The 27069-nt window shown below is 55.3% G+C and overlaps 1 protein-coding gene across 4 annotated transcripts in view; it reads right to left on the reverse strand.

Moving 5' to 3' along the window:
* Positions 1 to 26584, reverse strand: part of SCUBE1 (signal peptide, CUB domain and EGF like domain containing 1) — a 138911-nt gene extending 112327 nt beyond the window's left edge. For 2 of the 4 annotated variants that reach the window (XR_007154162.1, XM_047868020.1), the window contains exons 1-3: positions 26412 to 26584; positions 22477 to 22608; positions 4942 to 5070 (exon numbers count right to left, since the gene is read on the reverse strand). Coding sequence is in view for 3 of the 4 variants with exons in the window: in XM_047868020.1 (XP_047723976.1) it covers positions 4942 to 5070; positions 22477 to 22608; positions 26412 to 26499 (349 nt within the window). In the remaining variant the exon portion in view is untranslated. Of the gene's footprint in view, positions 1 to 4941; positions 5071 to 5508; positions 5661 to 22476; positions 22609 to 26411 lie in introns of those variants that run through there. The other 2 variants (XM_047868021.1, XM_047868022.1) reach the window with 2 other exon arrangements.
* Between the last annotated feature and the right edge of the window lie 485 nt (positions 26585 to 27069).

The raw sequence follows: 27069 nt of genomic DNA on the forward strand, positions 1-27069 counted from the left end.
CCTGGTTTCACTGATACGTTCTACTGGGTTTTTTTTTTTAGCTTCCATTTCATTTATTTCTGCTCTAATCTTCATTATTTCCTTCCTTCTGCTGGTTTTGTTTTTATTTGTTCTTTTTCTAGCTCCTTTAGGTGTAAGGTTAGGTTGTTTCTTTGAGATTTTTCTTGCTTCTTGAGGTAGACCACCTGTATTGCTATAAACTTCTGTCTTAGAACAACTTTCACTGCATCTCAAAGGTTTTGAACGGTTGTTGTTTTTTTTTTATGTTTATTTATTTTTGAGAGAGAGAGATAGAGCATGAGCAGGGGAGGGGCAGAGAGAGAGGGAGGCATAAAATCCGAAGCAGGTTCCAGGCTGTGAGCTGTCAGCACAGAGCCTGACGTGGGGCTTGAACTCACAGACTGCAAGATCGTGACCTGAGTCAGGTGCTTAACCGACTGAGCCACCCAGGTGCCCCTGAACTGTTGTGTTTTCATTTTCATTTGTTTCCATGTACTTTTTCATTTCTTCTTTTATTTCCTGGTTGACCCATTCATTGTTTAGTAGCATTTTATTTAATGCCCATGTACTTGTGGTCTTTTCAGAATTTGCTCTTGTGGTTGACTTCTAGTCTCATAGTGTTGTGGTCGGAAAACACGCATGGTATGACTTCCATCTTTTAGAATCCGTCGAGGCTTGTTCCGTGGCCTGATGTGTGATCTATTCTGTGACATCCCTTGATTTCTTTTCTAGTTTTTTTATGTTTTATTTTTTATATTTGAGAGAGAGACAGAGAGCGCGTAGGGGAGGGGCAGAGAGACAGAAACAGAATCCGAAGCAGGCCCCAGGCTCCGAGCTGTCAGCACAGAGCCCGACGCGGGGCTCGAACTCACGAACCACGAGATCGTGACCTGAGCCGAAGTCGGACGCTCAACCGACTGAGCCCCCCAGGGACCCCGACAGCCCTCGGTTTTTAAACATTCACAAGCCATTGACTGATGATGGCGACAGTGGCGATTACAAAACCACCGGGAGGACGGACCAAACGTGCTTGCGGGCTGGATGGCGACTGCGGGCTGCCCGTTTGAAACCTCCACCGCGCCATGACGACAGCATGCAGCACCTGTGCAAAGTGTGACATCTGTACACGCAGCTCTCCGTACGTGCTTTTGTGCGTGACTGTCACGGTGACCCTCTGAGACGGGGATTACTGACCTATGTTGCCGTTAGGGGAATGGGGCTCGCAGGGTTTGAGGAGCTGGTCCTAAACCGTTGACTCTTGAGCGGTGGTTCCGGAACTTGAGCCTGCATCTTCCAACTCCAAGCCCAGCTTCCTCTTGTAGCGTTCTGTGTTTCAGCCAACATTCATCCCGACACACACCAGACACTTAACCCTCACGGCATGTTACGGATGAGGGATTTGAGGCTCTACGAGGTCACATGATCAGTGTGGGATACAGCCGGTTGGAACCAAGGTCTGACTTCTCTAGAGCCAGAGTTTTGTCTTGAGAAGGAAAAAGCCCAAACAAAAACAAGTCTGTTGGGAAGGTTCCGCCCTCAGCCAGAAGGAGGGGAGCCACAGAGAGAGCCTTTTCTCGGTTGCCATATGTGTGAGTTAGAGCCTTACGAAGGTGCAATCTGTGCTCGGAGGTGGGGGCGGGGGGAGTCTTACCAGTTCTTGAAATTAACCAGCATGAAGAGAATATGTTGTAAAAATAAAAATAAACCCACCCAGACTTTGCCGTTAGACAGGAGGCACTGGGCGAACGCGCCGTCGTCCAGAACCAGGCTATTTGCAAACACGTGGTCCCATGCAGGTGCGAGCGCCGTGACCAGGAGGGGAGCCCCATGGGTCGGACACAGCCCGGGGAGTGCGTGTGGCTGGCTCTGGCCTCCACAGGCCCACCTCAATGAATCTCTTTCTGAAAGTCGGTCGGCGGATCGACGCCCGTGACGTTTGGAGTCCTCGGTGCCAGGCACTCTGCTAGATGCTCTATAGTCACGATCCTGTTCACTCCTTACAAGACGGGGACTACGGATCCCATTTTATGGGTGAGGAAACTGAGGCAGGGGGGTGACGTGGCTGGCCAAAGGGCACACAGCTGGTAACTGGCAGAGCCCGGAACTGGCGGTCCCCGAGGCCTGTCACCTTGGCCACAGGGTGCTGTTCCCTGTTGTCTCGCAGAGATATCAGCTCTGCCTTCCCGGACTAGTCAATTACCGAAACCAGCCTTACTGTCATCTGAGAACGTGGCAGGCGACTGGTAAAAGTAAGGGCTTATGCTTTGGGAGGATGAAACGAGACAGCACTCGGATGGTACTTAACTCGGGGTCTGGCACGATAAACGTCCTACAGGACAGCCCCGGTCTTTCCAATCTAACCAAATGCCCTGCCTACCTCTGCAGCCTTCTGACGTGCCTGCCACCCCCCCGAGCCCAGCTGCCCCCCCCACCCCCAGCCCTCTGCCCAGGCTGGGCCCTCGTCCCAGCAAGTGGCCTCCTAACCTCTGCAGGACCCGCTTGAGGAGTCACCCCACGTCCAACCCCACCCTCGCCCGATGCAGGGGAGGCTCCTCACAGGCCCCATCTGGGCTTCAACGGCCCGCTGTCCAGACTTCCACTTCAGGACTTATTTTGGGTGTAATTACATGTTCACAGATCTGTTTCCCATAACAAGTTTGTCTGAGATCCAGCACGCGTTAAACAGAAACAGGCAGGGAAATCTACAGCTAATACACCGCGGAGAGGAAAAGTTCCAGGGCACCGGGGACGCCACACTTCCTGTGCCATGCATCACCACGCCCGCTGGCACAGAGGAAGGTTGGTTGGGCCCTTTCATCGAGTTCTGCATCGAAAGCCAAAAAAACATCCAAATGACCCTCTGACCCAGTGGTTCCATTCCTGGGAAGACTTGTTAAAGGCAACAATTAAACAAATAAGAAAAAAAAATTCTTTCTTTCCTTATTTTGAGAGAGAGAGCGCGAGCAAGCCCCTAGCCGGGGAGGGCAGAGGGAAGGAGAGACAGAATCCCAAGCAGGCTCCGCATTGTTAGCGCAGAGCCTGACGTGGGGCTTGAACTTGCGAACCGCGAGATCATGACCTGAGCCGAGACCGAGAGTTGGATGCTAAACTGACCGAGCCACCCAGGCACCCGAGAAAATATAAATTTAAGCCCAGAATCACCTCCGGCCTCGGTTGCTGAAAACAAGCAAACAAAATAAGCAAACGCTCTTATTCGCCAAGCATGAGAGGGAGGTTGAGTCACCCAGAGGAACGGTAATGCCTGCTTATTGATTATTTGTACGTGCTAAACGCCAATCACTCCACTTCACCGTGTCATTTCGTCCTTGCACACAGCCTGCATAACTGTCCCTATTTCACAGTGGGGAAGACTGAGGCTCAGAGGTTGTGACGATAGTGACAGCGACTAGAATGGAGAACTCCGTGCCGGGCGTGCTTCTCAGCATCAGGACATCATGTCAGCTCCTGCTCACCAGGGTCTGTGAGGAAGCCGCTCTTTGGAACCCCCGCCACCAACAAGTGACCGAGACCCAGAGACAGTAATAATGTATCCACAGCCACGCTCCCGTCAAGTTCATGGTCTTACTTCCTCAGCTCTAGCTATGGTGCCCTGTGTCACTCCAGCGGCCAGTCGCAGAAGAGGGCCTGGGGGACAGGTACCTCTGCTTTGAGACCCTGCGCTTCCTGCCACGATGGTGTTCCTGCTGCAGACCGCAAGCCACCTCTGTGATGGCTTGAATTATGTCCCCCCAAAGATGCTGAAGTCCTAAAGACCAGCATCTGTGGAACCGTAATGGAGGCAGGGTCTTTGCAGATGAGGTCATGGGAATATGACTGTGTCCGTATAAAGCAGGGAGGTTTGGACACAGAGACACGCATGGAACAGAGGCAATGTGCAAACACGGGGAGACCATGACTGACTAGCACAGAATGCCCGAAGCGACCAGAAGCTAGGAGAGAGGCCTGGAGCAGATTCTCCTCGGAAGCCCTCAGAAGGAACCAACTCTGCTGACAGCCTGACTTCAGACTCCTGGCCTCCAGCCTGCGAGAGAACACATTTCTGTCGTCTCGGCCACTCAGCGTGGCACATCGTTATGGCAGCCCCGGGCTATTAGTCAACTTATCAGATTACGAGGCAACCACAAAATGGTGAGCACAGGGGCCAGGCTGAGAATACCCGAGGTGCACATGATGTTGAAGGGGCCACCTGACTGCCACCACAGGAAATCACAGCTGGGTGCAGAGAAGGCGGCAAGCAAACGCACCAGCACGACTAAGCTATGTTCCAATTCTTTCCGTTCTCTTCCATCTTCCCAATTTTATCCAGCAAGCTTGTATTACTCTTATAACTGGCTTAAACGTATGCATTTGAACCATGAGAATCTGGAGATAGAGAAGAATTCCTTGTTACGGGCCGAACTGTGTTCCCCAAATCCGCATGTTGGAGCCCTAACCCCCTAGTGCCTCAGAACGTGACCTATCTGGAGACACAGCCTTTAAAGTGGTAATTGAGTTACAAATGGGTTGTGAAGACAGGCCCCACTCCAGTAAGACCGGTGCCCTTATAAGAGGAGGTGAGGACACACACAGAAAAAGGAGAGACACAGAGAGACAGAAACCAGCTACGTGTATGCACAGAGATGGCCGTGTGAACGCACAGCAAGAAGGTGGCCGTCTGCAAGCCAAGGAGAGAGGCCTCAGAAAACCCAACCCCGCCAATATCTTGACCTCGGACTTCCAACCTCCAGGACTGTAAGAAAATAAATTGCTGTTGTCTGAGCCTACCGGTCTATGCTATTTTGTTCTGGCGGCCATAGCAAAGTAATACCAGGAACCAGGGCGGGGAGGGGGCGGGACTTCCCACGGCCCCCAGCACCGCACGCTGGAGCCGAAGAACAGGCAGGGCGAGCCTCGAAGGCAGGGCACGGCGGCGTCACTCACCCAGGCAGTTGTGTCCATCGTGGGCCAACATGAAGCCGTCAAAGCAGGTGCACCTGTAGTTCCCCGGGATGTTGATGCATTCGTGCACACAGCCCCCATTGTAGTAGTCATTCTCACACTCGTCGATGTCTGCAAAACAAGGGCCAGGAGAGGGATCAGAGGAAGGGCCTGGGGGCCTGGCCTCCCCGCTACCACTGAGGCCCCCAGGGCATGACTGGTTTGGGGGTGGTGGGGGGAATGACTCAGTAGGTGTTCACTAAAGTCCTTGCCGGGGGCCGGGGACCCGCAGACGACAAGGACAAAGCTCCTGGCTCTGCAGCGAGGCCGGCCACCTCCTCACAGGGCAGAGCCACGTGCCAAGCCACATGCAGGGGGCCTTCACCATAGCGAAGCAGACACGATTCACACCCAGCGCTGCCTCCCTCAAAAGCCTCCCAATAGCTGCATGTGGGGACCCTGTTTAACATCCCCCCACGCCGGCTGCCTTCAGTCTATCTGAAAGCCTCCCAGAGACAGAGCTCATTACGTGTGAAGCAGGGAGTACTGAGTAACGTGAACTTTGCGCACCGCCAAAAGCGTCGCCTCTGCAGTGAGAGGAAAGTCCGCACACTCTGCCGAAACAGTTTCCTTCCCCAGCAACGTCTGAAGCCTGGATTTCCACCGCTCCAGTTTCCTTGTTGTAACAAAGGCTTCTGTCTCATAAACAATGGCCAACAGCCTCTGTAAAGGTCACCCCTTTCGCTGTTTTAAGTCTTTTGCAACATTTCCCATCAGGGGTCAAAGGGCTATCAGTTCTAGAGTTCCAGAGAGATTTGAGAGACCTCAGAGAATAATAGGAACGCGCCTAATTAACATTCAACGAGCCGCTTCTATCCCCAAGACCTGCTGGCAACACCATATGTCATTACCTCCTGACACCACCCAGTAACTTGGGAAGGGGGACACCGTCATCCTTATGCCAACTTTACAAGGGCACCAAAGAAAGCGAGGCACAGGGAGGCCAGACCCCGGCCCAAGGTCACACACCTACGAAGCGGTACCAGTGGGATTCGAACCGGGCAGCCTGGCCTGGGAGCCCCATGGGGCACGAGCCCACCGTATCTCTGGGAGTAGCAAGCAGGGGGAGCCGGGGCCCAGGGAGAACCACCCCCAGCACCGCCTGGGGGCACCTGCCCTTCTCCCAGCTCTGCCTGGGCTTCGGCACCCCCTCCCCAAACGCTCCCCGGATTCGCAGTCTCAGCCCCCACCCCGGCCGACTTCCACAGGCAACACAGGAAGGCCTGGAAAAGGGAGCCGGAAGTGCCCCACGGGGGAACCGGAAGTACTGGGCTCAGGGCAACCGGAAGTGCCCGAGCTAAGGAGAACCGGAAGTGTCTCTCGGGAAAAATCAGTCCCTCCCCTCCAGGGTCAAAATGGGACACTGGAAGCCAGGTTCCGGCTGCGGAAGCCGGTCCAAAGAAGAGAGCGTTCTGAAGGCAAGCCTGGCTGCTCCCTCAAAGGCCTGGCATAGAGAGACACCCAGCTCCATACTCTCCCCGTGCTGGTCCTGACAGTAGAGCTGCACCCAGCGGAGGCAAGCCAAGGGGGCGAAATGGAGTTCGCAGGCAGGAATGTCCATTTGGTCAGAGGCTCTCTCAGGAGGTAGTGAGCTCCCTGACTCAGGAGATGACCAACCACTGTCTAGACGTCTGCCTGCCCGTGATGCTGCCAGCAGATGGGATAACTTCGGTGAAAATGGCGGCGCGAAAATGCCAGAAAACAGAGCCCGGACTGTGCAGCCCACCGGTGCAGCCATGACGAGGGAATAACAAAGGAGCCCGGATCCCCAAAGGGGCGGGAGACAGGAGCTCCCACCAAACCCGCCTGCCATGGCCGTCAGCGTCAGCCGGGAAACCGACTCAGTTCTGCAAGTCAGTTGGGTTGTTCTTAATCATTATATTTAATGCGCTGAGACATTTTAAATACCACTGAAGTTAGAGATAAGATTTCACGTTTGAAAGGGCACATGGGTTTGTAAGACGGAGACGTTGATTACTTCTCATTCTCTGCGGCCCTGACCTTTTGCCAGAGCCCCAGATAAACCAACCCAACCACTGAATCTCCCGGACACTCCAAAGGTAACACGGCCTGATTTGAATTCATCAGCCTGTACTTCCCTCGGGGTCCCTGTCCCCGTGGATACTGTAATCCTTCCACCTCTCCACCAACGTCACAGCAGCTTCCAAAGCATGGCTTTTCTACACCCTTAACATGGTTGCAGTCTGCCCACTGGTCACCCAACCCACCACCCGCTCAGCATCGGTATCATCTCTCATCTGATCTGAACACAGCAGCTCCCAAACCATTCCCTTCCTCCTTTACTTCGTGTAAACGGTGACTCAGGAGAAGATGGCCTGGTCCCAGCTCTGGGGGGGGGGGGGGGGGGGGGGCCTGGTCAGTCCAACCGATACAGTACGTGCAGCAGCTATTGGTTCCAGGGCGGGCATGTGACTTAGGTTGGATCAGTCAGATTGAGCAGAAGGACTTCTACCCCATGCTCGGGTAAAAGAATTCTCTCTCTCAAGTTGTACCCCAGAAGGAAGCGTGCAGATACTTCCTCCTGAAACATACACCGGCTCATTGAATTTTCATAGCAACCCTCTGGAGCGGGTATTTTAACTTCATTTGAAGGTTGAGCAAACTAAAGTGCAGAGAGGCGAGGTAATTGCTCAAGGTCACACAGTACATGGTAGGGCAAGGGTCAGAAGGAAGGTCTCTCAGTCTGAAAAAGCGGTGTCCTTTCTAATGAGTTAGAATGCCCATGACGTGCCAGGCATCGGCAAATTACTTTATGCCCCTTATTTCACCCTTGGCACATCTGCACCGTGTGCTGCGAGAGTGTTATCTCATCATCCAAACACCTATTTGTGCATTCATCCTTCCACGTGTCTATTCATGCTAAAATCTATTCATCTAAATAGCCGACCACCCTCCCATTCATCCAATCCTCTATTATTCACCCATCCAATTGTGCAGCCAGATATCTGCCCATGTGTCTAACTATGCATCCATCCATCTAAATATTAAGCTAGGCACCCATCCTTAACACCTAAACATCCATTCACTCATCCACCTACCCAAATATCTAACCACCTATCCATCCATCGATCCACATCCATCGATCCAGACACCTATCCATCCCCCCGCACATGCACACACACGCCACCCTTACCCAGTCTTCCATTCACCCACCCATCCATTTCTTCAAACACGATCCATCTAAACAGCTTATGAAATACATACAATAAGATTTTCAAAAAGAATAAGGTGTTAGGAAGAAGAAGAAGAAGAAGAAGAAGAAGAAGAAGAAGAGGAGGAAGAAGGAGGCGGAGGAGGAGGAAATAATGAGGGTTGAAGAGTAAGAGAAAGCTGGTGAAAGCCTGCAAAATCACATTTGGTAATTTCCAGCACGATTTCAAAAAGTTGGCCACAAATACGGCTCTGAGCCTCCTGGAAGCCAAAGCAAAGAAGGAAACACTATCAGTTAGAGTCACCACGTCCATAAAATGCAAGGAAACCGGCTCTTTCAATGGCGGGAAGGTCTACGAAAAACATCTCTTACCCTGGTTAACATAATCGTATGCCCCAATTTGCTTGGCATAGTCCCAGTTTATGCTGGAATTACTAAGAACACACCCTGCACCCGCAAAATAACAAACTATTTGGTCACTATATGCATCATGCATTATAAAGAGATTGCTGAATAATCAATAAAACAACTCTAGCCTTTCCTTCCTGGGACACCCTACAGTGTCGGCCACAGTCGATGCCAGTTTGGCAGAAGAGCGCAGGCATGTCTATGGCTCACCGTCTTCCCTTCATTTATCTCCAAAGGATTCCCCCACATCCAAGCATCTTAGAACCATCAGTTCCCCTTTAATCCCCGGGCCTGACGTGCCTCTCAGATCAGCCTGTAATACCTGCTCACAAACGAAGCCCCCCCTCCCCTGAGGTCTGTGTCTGTGCGTTGAAGTTTTGTCTTTTGTAATCATGTTTGTTTGTTTTTTTTTTAATACATGAGAGATAAACACACGGACAAATCAGCTAAAATCATCTCTGTCGAAGCAAGTGGATTTATTACTGTGATAAATGTATCCGTGAGCTGCCAGCCCTGGGGAAGGCCACACAGGCTTCTGAGATGCCCATCAGGCTCTGACCACTTTTTCAGGACTGTTAAAGCCGGAGAATGAGGGTGCCTGGGTGGCTCGGTTGGTTAAGCGTCTGACTCTTGGTATCGGCCCAGGTCACAGTCTCACAGTTTGTGGGATCAAGCCCTGCTTGGGACTCTCTCTCTCTCTCTCTCTCTCTCGAAATAAATCAATAAGCCTTGAAAAAAAAAGCCAGAGAATGAGAAACAGGCAGATGGGGCAGGGAGAGGGTGAAGGAATGGAGGGGAACAGAGCCAAGCTCTCTGGATGTTTATTCCAAAACGATTATTGTGGGTTGAACTGTGTCATTCCAAAAAACGTTTCGGTGCCCTAACCCCCAGTATCTGTGAATGTGACCTGATTTGGAAATAGGGTCTTTGCAGATGTAAGCAAGTTAAGATGAGGTCATACTGGAGTGGGACGGGCCCTAATCTAATGACTGGTGTCCTTATAAGAAGAGGGAAATTTGGATACCCGCAGAGAGGATGCTGGGACAAAGAGGAGAACACCATGGAAGAACAACACAGACGCACAGAAGGAAGATGGCCAGGTGACAACGGAGGCAGACACTGGAGGGCAGAGGCTGTGTGAGAGCCAGGTGTCAGGGCTACTCCCATTTCACTGACATGGAGGCTGAGGCACGGCGTGGCCGAGCACCTTGTCTCCGAGCCCCTGGCCGGTGGCTGTGTTCAAAGGCAGACGCCGTACCTGTTGGAGCCATATCCTTAGGGTGCAAGAGGTGAAGACTTTTTAAAAGTGCTTCACGCTCCAAAAAGTTACTAGGGAGAAAGTGGGAAGAAGACGTCACATGCATCATTATTTGTGTTTCCCACGTGCATACCTAGCCTTGAGGTTGAGGGGTGGTGATTGCGGGGGTCACGTGAGTGGGAACCGCAGGGAAGTGGGGGGAGATCTGACCCGAGTGCTCACCCCAGCCATCCCTGTTCCTTCTCCAGCTTGCATTTTCTTTAAAATAAAAGAATTTTTTTTAACGTTTGCTTATTTTCAGAGAGAGTGACAGAACGTGAGCGGGGAAGGGAGACACAGAATCCGAAGCAGGTTCCAGGCTCTGAGCTGTCAGCATAAAGCCCGATGCGGGGTTTGAACTCACGAGCCATGAGATCATGACCAGAGCCGAAGTCAGATGCTTAACCGACTGAGCCACCCAGGTGCCCCGCATTTTCCTTCTTTTTTTTTGTTTTTTTTGTTTTTGTTTTTCCTTTTACATTTATTTATTTCTGAGAGATAGAGACAGAGCACAAGTGGGGGGAGGGGCAGAGAGAGAGGGAGACCCAGAATCCGAAGCGGGCTCCAGGCTCCGAGCTGTCAGCACAGAGCCCGACGCGGGGCTCGAACTCACAGACCGTGAGATCATGACCTGAGCCGAAGTCGGCCGCCTAACCGACTGAGCCCCCCACCAGGCGCCCCGCATTTTCTTTCTTTAGTGAAAATTCATTCCTCAACAGAAAACAGCTCCCAACATCTAACAGGGGAGAGCAAAGCAGCACAGGAACCACTCATTATGGGATTTTTAAAAGGACACAAAGTTCCATTTTTCCTGCATTAAAATGGCAGCGTGTGCGATCCCACAGCTCTGGTTATATGCCCACAACACTGGAACTCGGATGAGAATAGGTTTTTTTTTTTTTTTTCATTTAATTCAAAATTGATTCTTGCTGCCCCATAAAATATATATTTATTCGGTGGTGCCTAGGTTCTAAAAGATTGTGTTGCAATGAGTCAGAGCTCCTTCTCGTTTTATTTGAACCCTATTTCAGGGCATTTTTCCTAAGAATCAGGACTGACTGGAAAGGTTCTCGAAATGAGGATTTTTAAAGCACCCTGCTCTCCACTTTCAGAGATCATTACTGAAAAACGTCTTCTCATTCCTCCTTGAAACTGGCATTTTTTTTTTTTTTTTCTCCTTGACGTTCTTTGCAGGCAGTGGAGACCAAACGCTCTAACAAAGACCCCTTCCCTGGCTGGGTGCTATAGCATGTCTTCTCCTTTGTCTGGGGGCTTTAGGAAAAACCATGCACCCCTCAGATCAGGCATCCGTTCTGGGAGACACGTATGGCTTAGGAAGTTGAGTCCTCACTGGTGAATAAATCTTAATCCGGTTTGTTGGCTAATTACGCTCGAGGGAAGCTAGTTTTGCAGGGCGCCTAGCAGGAAGGATTAAGCCTCCTGTCTCCGGTGGCACAGGGTTAAGCTCTGGGTTTGTAATGATTGAGTAATGAGACCCGGCTCTCTGTGGACCCCTGGCATCCATTGATCAGGTTTCCCTTCTGGGGAGACAATGCCAGAAGTGGGCCCAGCAGTTAATTATGGGAAAGGTCAGAGGTCACGCAAAACCAACACAAATCTATATACGTCTTCATTCCTAACTGCACACAATGACCGTGGCTCAGCCGGAGGGTGGGAAGGCCCTCCCCACTGCCCAGTTCGAGATCCAAGATGACCATGGGGTTCGAGCTGCTTGCTGACCGCCCCCCGTGGCCGGCATAGATTCAGGCCACCACGCTTTTGCTCATGCTGTTCCCTAGCCTGGGGCTCCTTCCTGTTCACAGGACACCGACGAGCCCCAGCGTCATCTGCCTCTTGAAACCTCGACTGATCCCCTGGCAGACAGGGCTCCTCCCCCCCCACTCTGGGCCCCAGAGCCCCGTGCATGGAGTCTACATGGCTCTCGTTTGCTATGTATCTGTCCTTTGGGGCTGTGAGTTCCTTGGGGCACGAGCCGTGTTCTGTTCAGCGTAAGCCTCAGCAGTAGCAGAGCCCTGCTCGACAGAAGTCTGCTCAACACAGAACAAATGAGCAATCGTCCTGCGCGTAGCTTCCGCTCACCGACCCCCACAACGTGTGGACGGTAGGCAGGCCCTTCACGTATGCCCCCTCGGAGAGGTACGTCCCAACATCTTTGTTTTGTAGCAGGGGGAACCAAGACTCAGAGAAGTCGCCTCCCCTGCCCAAGATCACACAGCTGCTACAAGTGGAACCAGAACACGAGCCGGGCCACTTGACCTCAAAGTTAATGCTGTCCACGTCACGAAGGACCACGTATCATAAGATTCCATTTATATGAAGTCTCCAGAAAAGGCAATCTATCGACACAGAGAGTAGATGAGCGGTTTTCTTGGGCTGGAGGGCTGGGGAGCGACGGCTAAGAGGTGCAGGGTTTCTTTTTGGGGTGATGAAAAGGTCCTGTAGTTGACTGTGGCAATTACAGTCAACCAAAAGGCAACGAACTGTAGGTACACCTTAAAGGCATGGTGTGTGAATTGTATCTCAATAAAGTTGTTTACAGTTAAAATCTTTTTTTAACATTTATTCATTTTCTGAGAGAGAGAGAGAGAGAGAGAGAGAGAGCAAGTGGGGGAAGGGCAGAGAGAGAGGGAGACACAGAATCCGAAGCAGGCTCCAGGCTCCGACCTATCAGCACAGAGCCCGACGTGGGGCTTAAACCCACGAACTGTGAAATCATGACCTGAACCGAAGTCGGATGCTTAACGGGCTGAGCCGCCCAGGCACCCCTGTTTACATTTTTTAAAATATTAATGCCGTCACCGCTGTCATCTGTTGTGCTGGCTGGGTCACTGGGGCTCTGCCTGGACACAGGGACACCAGAAGGATGTTGTCCCGAGCCAGCCTCAAATACCACCTGCCCGGTGTGGGCTCACAGCGGGTGTGTGGCTCCCAAGCCCCAGGAGGAAGTTTCCTACCAAACCAAAGGACAAGGGGCAGTGGATTATTCCCCTTCTCCCCACCAAACACCCTGAACCCTTCGCCGGGGGCTCTTCCCAGGCTCTGGCATCCAGCCTAAAGGATACGGAACCTGGTCAAGGGAAGGCTGACCTGTCGGAATGTTCGAGATGGAAGTGACAAGGGGCCCCGGGCGGCCAGCTCAGAGTTGAGGCCCCCGTCGGTCCCCTCTGCCAAGCAGAGGCACGGTCATTCTCCTGTCCCCTTAGCAAAAGGCAGAGGAGAAGCCCTAAATCCCGCTAAACTGCGGGCGCTGAGGGACTGCTATGTGGGCCCAGCCACCTCTGAACTCAACAGGATGACAGTCAGAAACACGGAGCTACCAGAAAGCCCGAGCCGCCCCTCAGAATGGGTAAGCCGGCACCCCGGAGCCCCTCTGATGCCCCCACTGGACTTTATCAAGGGCTAGCCGAGCCCAGAGAGGGGAACTGAAGAGCTGATCTTATCAGCAAGTCAGGGGCGGACAGCACCTTGAACTCAAGACTCCAACCTCAGAGGCTCGGGCAGGGGGCAGCCCGCGCTGGCCTGGCGCAGTTCGTTTTCCTTCTTTCTCTCCAAATCCCCGGTGGGGTTTCTCTCCAACACAAACAGCAGTGGCAGTGGCAACTCCACACCAAACACCATCTTAATGGCAAGCGGCTCACCCCTCACTAGAGCCCAAGCAGGAAGGCTTAAGTAACTTCCCTCATCACAGACAAAGAAACTGAGGCTCAGAGGGCTTAGGCGACTTGCCTACGACCACCCGCTAGTAAGGGGCAAAGCCAGTGCTGGAACTCAGGCGGGCCGGTTCCAGACTCTGCCCCCCTAACCTTACCACGACCGTCTGGAGAATCTCCTAGTCTCAGCGACCAAGGAAGTCAGGGCCCACGGTCCTTACCGAGCATCAAGGCACCTCCCCGCCTCCTCCTCTCCCTACCAATGCCTTCCCCAGGCTGGCGCCTCACCCTCAGCCCGGACCCTGGCCACAAGTCGCTGCCAGCCTGACGAGGGACGACGACCCAGACACAGATGAACCCGTCTCGTATGAGGAGAGCCTCCCCCACCAGCACACCGGCCAGGCCCGGGCCCGTCCCCAGGGCTGCCGGTGGGAAGGGACAGGGGACTGACAGTCCAGCCCAAGTCCATCTGCCAGCCCCAGAGACTAAGCCAGCATTCGGTGCCACCGTGGCGAGGGGCACCCTGAAGAAGGAGCTGCCCGCTACAGGGGTCCGAAGGGACCTGGGCTCTCCTAGCTCTGGCCCTAAACTTTGCAATCAGCCCAGTAGGGCCCAAGAGGGCCACAGACCTGCCCAAGGTCACCCGGGGCCGGCATCCAGTTCTCCATGGACCCATGCCTGGCTCCACTCCCCTTGACGCAAGGGGCAGGACACCCACACGGAAGGATGGCCACTCTCAGAGAAAGTACATTCTGGAGCCTGGAGGAGAGTAGGGAGTGATCGATACTGGCGGCTGTTGTTAGCCAGGCCAGAGTCCAAGCAGGCTGACTGGGGTTTTAAACTCTGTCCTCCCAGGGCTGCAGCCCCGGCCCATCTGGAGGACCCCCTCGGAGTCCCTCCGAGGCCCCGTGACCTTGCCCATGCACACACGAGCCCTCTGGCCCTCTTTGTCTCAAGGCCTTGGGGAAAGGCCATCATCCATTTCAGTAGCATCCAAAGGCCGACAGGCCCGCAGTTTATTTTCTTAGAAATAATGGTTTTTTCTGGTTAGCATTCCTCAGATGGAAAAACAAATACAGCCACTGTCATAAGAAGCGGCCAAGAGGAGGAGAGAGAGCCCAGAGGAAGGGGCGGAAAGGGGCTGCTGCCCGAGGGTGGGAGGCTGGGGCTCTGGGGGTGGGGGCGGGGGCAGAGACCCTGGAACCCGAGGAGAAATGGGGATTTAGAGGAAAAAGAAAGCACGAGACGCAGGCCCTGGGCTGCCTTCGACACACTCTCAGCCACAGCACACAGGCCCTTACCTCTGCTCAAATGCTCTTCTGGGAGGCAGGTGCCATTGGTCTGACTGGTTGGATGAGGAACGAGGCCTCCGGAAGGTTAAGTCGCTCACTGGCCTTACTGAGTCAGCCAAGACCAAAAAAGGCCTCTGCATCCATGCTACGGATGCCTTCCTGGACCGTCAGAGCTGGAAGGAACGTCTGCGTTCCTAACTTAGCCTGCATGAACGCTTCTCCGAGGGAGCCTCTCTGATTTCTTCCCTCCCGAGGCGGAGATCCACACTGTCTCTTCTTTACCCCCCGAGTGCCCTCCCCACACCCTGTTATGTTCCCGTCTTTCCCAGTCTGTCTCTCCCACTGACCAGTGAGGCCAGCAAAAAACGTGTCCTGGGCCCAACACCAAGCCTGGCACAGAGTAGGCGCTCAGTGAACATCCTCAGTTGCAAACTGAATCCGGTCCAGCGGATACATTTTGCAGATGGGCCAACTGAGGCTCACGGGGGCCAACTTGCCTCCAGTGCCTAAAGGCCGATGTATGACATTGTCACTTTTCCTTCTCAACATGGATATGGGGCTCCGGGAAGCCTCAGCTCTGAGGCAGAGCTGGGACCAGTTGCAAAAGCAAGGCCGTCTAATTGCTAGCTGACTTGGAATTTTAAGTCAGATCTGACTTCTTCCTGCCTGCTGGTCTGCTGGACTAGAGCACTTTCATCTTCAGTGGGGCACACGTTAGCATGCATAATTGCACGTTTTAAGACTTGAAGAAGAATTTCCCCTCCCCAAGCCTGCCCCCGCCCCCAGCCCACCTCCTACTGCCTTTCCTGGCCTCCCCCAAAGCAGAATTTTACCTGCAGTTCCAATAAAACGTGCAATAATGATTGATGAAAATGATTTAATAAGGTCATAGGCATTATTATTCCCTAAGAAGGCCAATTGGTTTTAAGATTTTTTTTTTTTTTTTTTGCTGATGTTAAACTAAACGGATCGCCGGGTGTGTTATTAGGGAGTTTTGTTAAAATGCTTAATAGCGTGCCCTGTAATCTACCTGACTTCAGTGACTGACAAGTGGACCCTGGGGACATAAAATTCAGGAAATGGCTATTTATATTCATTACATACATGCTAATTTTGTGATCTCTGATGACTATAGGCTTGTCGGTTTTTTTTCCTTCTCACACACAAAAAGGGGGAAAATAATAATATATTTGATTTTCTGTGGCCCAAACAAAAAGTTATTTCCCCTAAGAGTTTTAATTATAGCATTCTGGAAAAGGCCCGAGTTGGAACTTGCAAGTGGAATAAACGACTTGAATAAATAGTCTAAAAATTAAGTAACACATAGAAGGGGTGATGTGCACTGTTGGGTTAGACTAAACAGTGATTATCAAGAGGGTCTTAGTTATTTAAACAAGCCATTTGAGGGCGGTTTGCTCCTCGTTTGGGGTCTGGTCCTGATTATAAGCGAGAGCTTTTAATTAAGATTAGTAAGACCCAATTCAAGCTATAATTTGGTCCTTTTCCTTAGCAAATGTCTATGAAAACAAAGCAATTAAGGTTAAATGAGTTGAAGCATTTAAAAGGGATGAAATGCCCCCTCCTCGCCCCTGGCCTGCCCCCTCAGCAGAACAAGCATAAACAGGCCCAACTAATTCAGACCAGGAGGCCAGTGCACAGGGGTCTGGTGAGCTGGGGAATGCGTGGGCTTAGCTAAATGAAAAGAGGCAGGGGAAGTAGAACGTGCAAAGGCCCTGGGGTAGGAAGGAGCTGGCAAGTGTGAGAAGTAAAAATGCGAGTGATGCTGGGGTGCAGTTGGGAAGGGAAGGGTTGAGAGGGACAGCAGCTCAAGGCGAAGGGCTGAGTGCTTTCTCTCAGCTCTATGGATGGGTGGTGGGCTCAAGACCCTCGCATCCACAGCGCCTTGCTCAGATGAGCTGGTGGCAGCAAAGGGGGGATGTGAACATAAGAAAAGGTCTCCACAGCCTCCTCTAGCTAAGGAGCTCTTTCTGCTTTGTTCAGACAGGCTGCTAGGGGCCTGGCCTGCAACTGGGACCCCGTGGCTGACTCGGATTGGATCCAGGCCCTGCCACTTCTCAGCTGGGTGACCCGCTAGAGACTGACCTCCCAGGGGCCATTTTCCCCAACCTTACTCCGTCTAGACTAGCCTCTTCCCTTCTCAGTCCGTGGCTTCCTCACCTGTAAAACTCTCAGAGCATGGAGGCTCGGGGAGGCCTTTCCTGGTATCTCTGGGATTTATAACGGTCACTTGTTGTCCACTGGCACCGGCTCTGTACCCAGCCCTGAATGAAGTCATCTGGGTCATTGCAACCCAGTGTCACAGGTGCTCTGAAGGGGGGATGCTCACAGGTGACATGGCAGCCGGGAAGACTTCCCGGAGGAGGTGACTGCTAGAACTCATCCACCCACGCTTTTACTCAGCAGACGCCTTCCAAGCCCTGTGCCAGGCCCGGCACCGGCTTCCAGGGAACGGAGCAGAACAGGTCACGGACACTGCCCTTGCAGAGCCCACATCCCAGGAGGAGACACGGGGAAACATAAATTCAGGGTGACGCGGGCCAAAACTGAGGTGTGTATGGGCCTGGAGAGGGTAACAGAGACAGCTGGTCTTCTGCAAAACACAGGGCTACCCTGGATGCCCGTTCCGGTCCCTTCCAACCGGGCACATCTGTGAGTGTGCCTCGAGTTACCTGAGGTTCTGTAAAGTCGCAAATTGGGGCGCCTGGGTGGCTCAGTCGGTTAAGCGTCCGACTTCGGCTCAGGTCACGATCTCGCAGTCCGTGAGTTCGAGCCCCGCGTCGGGCTCTGTGCTGACTGCTCAGGGCCTGGAGCCTGTTTCACATTCTGTGTTCCCTCTCTCTCTGACCCTCCCCCGTTCATGCTCTCTCTCTGTCTCAAAAATAAATAAACCTTAAAAAAAAAAATTTAAAAAGACGCAAATCATCCAGAAAACACAGATTTATCCTCAGCCTCGCCCAGAGCCCTTCTGAACCACCTGAGGCACCTCAGCCTGGCCTGGGCAAGCCCCCCTGCCAGGGTTCAGCTGACCACACGGGGCTTCACGGTTGCTCTCCGGCATTGGCTGCAACACGGCCGAGCCTAGGGAAGCCCAGTCATCGTCACACGCGCACTGGCCACGTGGCAAGACGGCCCCGGAAGTGCGGTTTGTCGAAGGGGTTTCCATAACCAGCAGCAGCTTCAGGGTGAAGCGGTTAAGGGCGTAAGGGGCTCAGTCGGCCCCACACAGGGCTCCCCATAACCTGGGTCTATTTCCCTCGAGGAACTAGTGAGAACGTGGCACGCTTTGCCGAGAATCTGCCCTCTTGCTCATCACCGTAAACAACAAAGTCCACCAGATCCGTAGGGGAGGGTACCGATCACCCTAAGGCTCCAGCGCCAACCTCCTCGCAGCCCCATATCCACTCAGGACACGAGACGAAGGGGTCCAGGGAGAGGAACAGGTTTTATCTAAAGTGGAAACGGCTGTCTGGAGGGGGCCATGACTGATTACCGATGTCTGCTGTGGCAGAATGTGGTGGCCTCTTCGCCATCCCTGCGGTCGGTTTAGTGGAACAAAGGAGAGCTTTCTGTCACTTGTAAGTTTCATTGCACATTCTCGGTGGATGGTCACCTGCGAATGGCACGTGTGTCTCTATATCTCTTTGAGGATATGGAGGCACGCGTGTGGTTTATCTGAACAGCCTGTGAGCCAGAACACCCCATTTCCCAGCCACGTCAGATCCTGGGGGCTGGCGGAAAGAGACAAAGTTTCACTCCTTTCCGTATATCGGACAACACGATGATCGGCGACGAGCGACAACATCGTCAACGTGATGGTGATCAATATCATCGTCAACATGGCCGTCACCACCGCCGTCATTATTACCATCACTGTCACCAACACAGGCACCATCACCGTCGTCATCCTCAACATCGCCATCACCTGGTACGGCTCACCTGGTGTGCCTTTCGTACCAGGCCACGTCCAAATGCCCTGTGGCCATTAACTCTTCTCATTCGCACACGATCTCTCTGAAGTAGACACTATCATTACCTCTACTATATACACAAACAAAGGGAGTCTCACCGAGGCTACACAGGCAGGATCTGAACCCAAGAAGGGTGGCTCCAGAGTCTGGGCTTCAACCACTGTGCCCCACTGAATAGTGACTGTTGATTCCCTCTTCTCAGAGCAGAGAGTCGCAGGTGGCAATAACCCCTTGCAGAACGCACTGAGAGAAATGGGCCCACCAAACCCGGCCCCTGGCCCCAGCTCAGGCACGACCCCTGTCTCCTCGGGCCTCCATTTTCCCATCTGTAAATCAAGGAAGTGAATGAACATCCGGATGATCTCCAAGCTCCCTCAGGCCACCACTGCACGTGACCTGCCGGCCCCCTCCCCTCCCTGCCAGATTCCAAAGCCTCCAGAAGTCTGCATGGTCCCTCCTGGGGAAGCTGGTGGGCCATCTGATGGCCCTTGGGGGAACACTCCAGCAGGCTCCATCAACTCTGACTGATGACTCTCCTCAGGATGAGAAAACCTCAGTGCAAGGGGCACAGCGTCCACTCAGGTCCCCAGAGCCCCTGCCAGCACTCACTCCCAGAGGTCTGGGGACTGAGCAGCCAAATGGCATCCTCTTGGTTCCGAACAGTTTTCTTCTTACTGTTAAACTAGCAGCTCAACAGGTAACGATTTACCACCCGTGTGACCCTGTTCATTAAGAACTTCCACTGATCTAGGCACGCCTGGCCGTTAGCAGGGTCGTGAGTTCAAGCCCCGCGTTGGGCACGGAGCCTACTTAAAATAAAAAGAAACCAAGCAGACAGAATTTCCCCTTGATATGTAATTTCAGCTCATGCGGCCCAACCCAGATCAAAAGCTCCTTGAGGGGAGGGGCAAGATTGCACTATAATTAACACCCCCGAGGCAGGCAGCACTGAGCCATTTTCACAAGTCTCCACCATTCAAGATGTCATTAAATGAGCCAGCTCACACCGCCTCTCACAGCCGGAACCGCTGAAAGGCGTTGAAGACAGATGATGGTGATGGTGACAAGGACAGTGATAGCACCATCATCTGCGTCCCGAGCACATGCTGTGTGGTGAGCGTCTGCCGTGAGCCAGGCAGTGTGACTGGCCCCCGGTGCCCTACACCGCATGTCGTTCAATCCTCAGGACGGCCTACGGCAGGGGGTATTTGGGGCCCATATAACCAGAGGGTAAACTAAGGCTCAAGAGGCCAAATGACCACCTAGACTTTCACATCAGCTGCAACGCTCCCATGCAGAGGCCGGGCCCACTCTCGCTCCCCTCCCTCATCAGACAGGGTAGAGGTGATACCATGGCAAAACCGAGTTCCCACGTGGACCCAGCACTCCAGGCTTCCCGGCCGCCCGCACAGCCCCTCTGTGGGCATGCCACCTGATGGGAACTCCAGTCTGGGCAAAAGACAGCCAACTCGGACTAGGCCTTTTCTGCATCATGCCAGGCCCTGCCCCAGGAGCTGGGGAGATGGGGACAGACCTGGAAGGCAATCTAGGGGCTCACCGTGAGCCCGTGTGTGACAGCGTCAGTGTGGAGGCCCCAGTGCTGAGCCCATGGCCAACCCTCAGTAAGTGAGCTCATAGTTCGGTGGGAGGACGAGACACTTAATTATAATCCGAAGGCAGAAATGCTATGATGGAGAAAATCCCAGGGGCTTCTGGGGTCAGAGGAGATACACGATGGGGCTGTGTGTGTGTGTGTGTGTGTGTGTGTGTGTGTCTGGGTGTGTGTGTAATTGTGTAGGAGGGCTTCCCAGAGGAGGCAAATCTAAAGCCTGATTAGGAATTGGCCAGGACACAAAGGGTGGAAAAGGAACGCCTCGTAGGGGAAAGACTCAAGCTGGGGCTCAGAAACACGGAACAGCCTGCTGTGTGGATGTGTGCCCAGGACACAGGTGCTATTCAGGGTTTCAGGAGGTGAGGGGCAGAGGCTGGAGAGACAGCCAGGCCCCTGGCGGTTCCAGAAGCGCATTTCCAAGCCTCCTCCTTTTTCGTGCTTACACTGAGTCAGCGGGTCTAACTCCCAAGCTGGGCTCAAGCAAGTGGAGAGCTTAAAGCCGGACTCTGAAGGGCTCCAGGGGAACAGGCAGGAGACGAGGTGTGGGCCTCTAGGTGGGGGGATAGCAGGAGGGGGACCGCAGGAGCTGGGCTGGAGGAGGACAGGTCAGGTCAGCGGCTTACACGAGCAGAGATGGGGGGTTGCCCCCGGCCCTCCCTTGCTAGAGCCCTGGACCCGGAGTGGGGAACGGAGGGTCAGGAAATGGTCACGCAGCGCCCCACACGTGCCACTTGGAACCTCCAGGCACTGCCGGCAGGGGGGCCGCCCGTGCCACCAGGCTTCTTGCTCGTGACCTGCCCTATCTGCCTCCAGCCTGGCCTCCTTCCAGAGGTCCGTGGGTAGGCGCCAAGCTTCCCCCTCAGGCTTCTGGGCCCCAAGCAAGGCCGGAGGTCTGGCCAAACCGGGCAGGATCCAGAAGGCTGTCAGCTGCCCGGCGCTCAGCCTCAAGCGGATGCCCAACAAGTGAGACGGGTGAACAGTGTGAGCATCCCAAGGAGGCACGGCCACATCGCAGAAAGCTCCCGCAAAGCCTTACACAGAACGGACATCTTATTCTCGCGGGTTGCTTTCCCAACGCGAATCTTCCGCTTTGCGAAAGCAAGCTGGGAGGGCTTGGGGACAAGAAAGCGAGATGCTAGGGAGCCGTGGAATGGCCATTAAGAGACCTGGGGCTTAGTACTCGCCGTGCCCTGTGGGACCTGGGGGCTTGTTTCTCTCTGAGCCTCAGCCTTCCTCATCTGTCAAGTGGGGACAGACAGGGAAGATTTGGATCAAGGGCTCTCATCTGGGTGTGCACGTGGGTCATGGGGACAGCTGTTTCCAGCTCCCTGATGATGGGTTTCCCCAGAGCCACCCAGTCAGACCCTCCCTGACAGATGCACCCATGGGTTCCATTCAGTTTGGAGGGTCCTGGCTCCAACGACAGCCAAAGCTGTTCGTGTCTCTCCGACTTTCAGCTTTTTGGGGGAGGCAGTTCCAGTGCTGAGCAGTCAAGCCAGCACTCCAGGTGCAGGGAAGGAAAGGCTGGACAGACAGATGGGCACAGCACACATTTGCATCTGTGCCCAAGCTCTCGTACCTGAGTTAGCCCCCAAAGGCCGAGGCTGGCTACCACTCAGGTCTTTCAGGGAAGTTACAGGCCACACGGGGTGGTTTTGGTGGTCCTGAAGTTTGGGACCCAGTGGAGGGTTACCCCAGGCCTTTATCACCCCCCCCCAAACGTATCCAGTCAGGGACTGAAGGACAAATATATCATTAGACACTTCACCTCACTTAATACACAGCAAAACAAAAGTTTCAATTCCAGGGTGAGTTAGGTACCCCATGACTCCAAATTCCTCCCTCCAGGGAGATAGTAGGTTCCCAAGAAGCCCCCAGCCTCCCTCCCAAGGCTGAGTGAGGCCTGTGACGCTGGCACCCGTGGGGTGCAGGTGCTGGAGAATCAGCCCCTGCTGGTGTCCACGGGGGTGGGCATCAGCCACGTATAGTGGCCGTGGCAGCCGGAGGGTCCAGCGGGGAGGGCTGGGCTGGGCTCACCTTCACACTGCCTGCCCTCTCCTTTGTAGCCCGGCTTGCAGAGGCATTTGTAGGACTTGGGCGTGTTCTGGCAGATGGCATCGATGTGGCAGTCATCTGTGCCCTCCGAGCACTCGTCCACGTCGACTGCCCCTGTGGGGGAGGGGGAAACACCTGGTCAAGCATGGCCGCAGGGGCGGGGGGACAGGGAGCTCCTTCTGCCCCCCACCTTCCACGGATCACAGGGGTAATTAACAGTAACAGCCATCACACGACAGTGTGTGTGACAAGCGGCGACTGGCAGCATTTTGGGGGCAGCTACCAGGCACAATGCTACCTAAAGGCTGGCCCCCATTTATTTTCACAACAATCCCATTAGGTCAATCTATTTCTCCTGCTAGGAATATGACAAAACCGAGGCACAGGAGCACGGCCAGGAAAGCCTCTCTGTGCGTCTTGCTCTCCCTGCAAGCACGGCTTTAGCCCTCCTCCACTCTCCTTATTCTAGAATTTGAAGCCAGAAGGCTCTTGGGAGAATTTGAGCCCATCCTCTTTAGGTTACAGGTGGGGAAACCAAGGCCAGGATAGAGCGATGAACAGAGGCCAAGCCAGGAGGCCCAGGTGGGTGACCTGCCCCCACTCAGCCCCCAGACTGTGAAAATAGATGGCTCTTCACCCAGCTTCTGTCCCCAGGCTGCAGAGGCCGACCGTGGAGCCACGTCCTCAGTGGGGCTGAGCCGGCCTCTCCACGGTTCTGACCTCCCCATCCCCTCTCCCCTCCATCTCAGAAACCAAGGGGCGAACCTGGTTCTCGGATCCCAACTCCCAAACTCAGGTTCAGTCTAGGTTTAAAAACATTTTTTTTTTTTTTTTACATTTATTTGTTTTTGACAGACACTGGTCAGGGAAGGATAGAGAGAGAGGGAGACAGAATCCGAAGCAGGCTCCAGGCTCTGAGCCGTCAGCCCAGAGCCCAACGTGGGGCCCGAACTCACAAACCATGAGATCATGACCTGACCCGAAGTCAGACGCTTAACTGAGCCACCCAGGTGCCCCAAGTTCACTCTAGGTTTTGAGGGCTCTCGACACTCCTCGCCTCCCTCCCCAACACACACATACACACCTTCCGTCTGAAATAGCTGTTGGCCAAAATAACGCAAAATAGATTCTGTGTATCTGTACATACATCCACCCCATTCCTCCCTCCCCACCAGCACAGAGCTCAGACAGGGAAAGGACCCTCGGGACACAGGATAGCACAGCCAGAAGAACCTTAGCAGATGAGGAAACTGAGGCCCAGAGAGGTCTCTTGTAGGTCAGTAGTTAATTAGGGGCAGAGACTGGAGTTCAGATCAGAGCTCTATGTGCTATGTTACTTCCAGCTAGCTATGAATAAAATACAGTTGGATGACAGATAGAAGAACTCAGAAGAGCAGAAAAGGAACCCTCAGCGGCTACCCTGAGGGCAGCCACCCAGGGGCAAGCGTGGCGAAGTCCTGGAGTGACCCCCTCCCTTTATGACTCCAGCCTTACCCTAGACTGTCTGGTTCTCAAGACTGTCCACTCTGGATTACTCCCCTGGCTGGCATCGGGTTCTAAGTCTGTGGGGGGTCTCTCTAAGAGGGCAAAGCTCCTCTCCTACATCCCTAAGGCTCCAGCCTCCCCCAGAGGAAGAGAGGCATCAGCCAGAAGCACAACAGAAACACTTCTGTACACATGCACGCACACACACACACACACACACACACACACACACACAGCGCTGGTGGTGTCATTTTTCAGGCTCGTAGTGTCTGCTCAGGCCGGTGGCCCATCCTCTGTTGCTGCCCAAAGGAAGGTGGGACGGGAGCTGGGAAGCAGTGGGTGTAGGAGGCCAGGGGCCAGAAGGAACATCAGACCAGCAGAACAGCCCCTTCCTGGGAATGACAACAGAGGGACCCCCATGCAGGGACAGCACAGCCTCAGGGGCAGGAAGCCAGGGGCCAGGGAGGGCCAGTCTGCATCCTTCCAGTGGGGAGGGCTGGGGCCACTTCTGAGTTAGGACCAGTGGGGAAATAGGGCCACGGATGCACATCTCAAGGGTCAGCGCACAGGAATGAGGGGGAGGGAAACTGCCTGCGGTTCTGGGACCCCTTTCGCCCTTGTCGCTAATCTCTGACCTAGGCAGGTATCCTCGTGGGGATGGAAGGGGATGAACGTTAGCCGAGGGGCTGGGGGGGGGGCACTCCCAAGACATCTTCAAAACATGTCTTTAGGTGGGGGCTGGGGAGAGGGACCATGTGTTCCCCCGGTCTGGGCCTTGCTCCCTGCTCAGGGCTGGGGACCCCCTCCGGAGGGCGGCCCAGCCCTTCCATCACCGGCTGTTTGCTTTGACTTTGGTTTGTCTCAGGCACAAGGCTTCCAGGGGTGGGACGCAGAGACAGACACACGGGAGGGACAGAGAGCAGGAGAGAGGCACATAACAAAAACAGGGAAACAGGGGGTGAAGGACCCGAAAGTCCGAGACAGACACCTACAGACACAGGGAGGGGGAGTGTAGGCAGCAGGGCCCAGCTTCCCTGGGCTCCAGCCGGGGACAGTTTAAATGGCCTGGCATCCTTATTCAGGGTACGACTCCCGTGCCAGCAAATACAGACTTCAGGGAGCCCAGCATGGCAGCCTGGGGGTGTCCGGAGATAGCCGAGGAGAGCGGGAGCAGAAGCAGGATACCCCACCCTACCCCCTAAGGAGAGAGGGAGGAAGCTCCTCTGAAGTGGTGGGTGGAGAGGCTGTCCTTGTAGCTTTGCGGGAGCACCCCTTCCGGGAGCACCCCGTCCAGACAACCAAGAGAGCGGGAGGGGAAGGAGTGGGCACACGGGAGTTCCCTGTGGAATCCTGGGGGCACCCCTCTGCTGTGTTAGCCTCTGCTGCCTGCCCCCAACCCATGCCCAAAGGCTCTGGATGCTGTTCCCTTCTTCGGTGCCTCCCGCCTCCCTTGCCTGGGCCTCCTCCCTGATGTCCCAAGTCTGGTCTCCCCTCCCTTTGGGTCCTATCCATCTCCTTCCCTCTGTGTCAGTCCCTCTGTCCCCCCATTCCTGTCTGTGCGTCTGTCCATCGCTTTCCACACACGTCCATCCTTCCGTCTTTCCCGTCTGTCGGTCTTGCTCCCTCCCTCCCCTCCCACCCCGAGTCCCACGTCTCTTTCTCTGCTGTCCCCCGCCTCTACCTCTCCTCCTCTCTCTTCCTCCCCATCCCTTAGCCCGTCCCTTTATCTGTCTTTTTCTTTCCAGCTGCCCATTGCCTCCTCCTTCCTCCCTCGGGTTTCCTCCTTCCCCTCCGGTCTTCTGGTCTCCTCCCTACTCTAAGCGTCCGTCTTTCTCTGGGATTCTTTCTGGGTCCTTTTGTGTGTTCCCCTCTGTGCCTCTTCTTCTGTCGGTCCGTCCCTCCATCCACCACCTCCCCCACCCCCTTTCTCTTTAGGTCGGTCCTCGTCCCGGGCTCACCTCCTCTCCGTCTCCCCTCCGGGCCTCCTCGCTCCCGCGCGCCCCTCTCCCCTGGGGGGGGGGGCGGGGAGCGCCCGTCGGGCTCGGGGGTCTCCACTCCCTCCCGCCCGCGGTCCGAGAGCGCCGGGGCTCCCCTCGGCCGGGCCGGTCGTCGCGCTTTCTTTCTTCCTCCCGCCCTCGCCCTCCCCTCCCCTCCCCTCCCCTCCCCCGGGGCCCCAGCCCACCCCGCCCCTGCTGCGGCCCCCGCCGGGCTCCCGGCGTCCTCCTCCCCCCCCTCCCCCCCCACCCCCCAGCTCGCCCGGGGCCGCTGGGGCTTCGGGGAGGGGGCGCCCGGCGTCCGCCCCAGAAGTTACTCTGCAAAGAGGCGGGGCGGGGCGCGGGGCCGCGCGGGCTGCAGCCCTCCCGACGGCGCGGGGCGGGGGCCCACCCGGGACCCCGCGCCCGCCGCCCGCCGCCCGCCGGCTCCGCGCTTACCTGGGAGCCCGCTGCCCCCCGCCAGCCGCCCGCGCGCGCCCAGGGCGAGCAGCACGCACAAGTGCCAGCGCACGGCCGCCGCGCCCATGCTCGCTGCGAGCCTGGCCGGGCCGGCCGGGCGTGCGGGCGTGCGGGGCGCGGGGACCCCTCCGACCGGCCGCTCGGCGAGCGCTCCTCGCTGCTGGCTCCTCGGCCACCGCTCGGGCTCGCAGCCACCGAGCCGGCGCGGCTGACGAGCTGACAGCCGCGCGCTCATTGGCCCGCGGCCGCCGGGGGCGGGGCTCTGCGTGCGGCCGGCCAATGGGCGCCGGCCGCCGGGCCGCGGGGGGCGGGGGGAGGGGCGGGCGCGGGCGTCGGGGGCGCCCCCTCCGCTCGGGGCGGGCGGCAGGTTGCGGGGTGGGGGCCGGGGCCCGCTCGTGCGGGCCGCGGGGGCGCGGGGTCTCCGCCGAGCTGGGGCTCGCTCGGAGGCCGCCCCCTCCCGCCGCCCGCCCTGGCCCCAGTCGTCGAGCGCGGCCGCCCCTCCGGGGGCAGCACCCCCACCTCTGCAACACGCACCCTCTAGGGAGAGCGGGGGGGGGGGGGTGGTGGTGGGGGGCTGCCAACCGGCCCTCAGGGGTTGAGAAAGGCCCGGCGACATCCATTCGTAGTGAAAGAAATG

The sequence above is a fragment of the Prionailurus viverrinus genome, chromosome B4 (genome assembly GCF_022837055.1).
Source record: "Prionailurus viverrinus isolate Anna chromosome B4, UM_Priviv_1.0, whole genome shotgun sequence".
Lineage (NCBI taxonomy): Eukaryota > Metazoa > Chordata > Mammalia > Carnivora > Felidae > Prionailurus > Prionailurus viverrinus.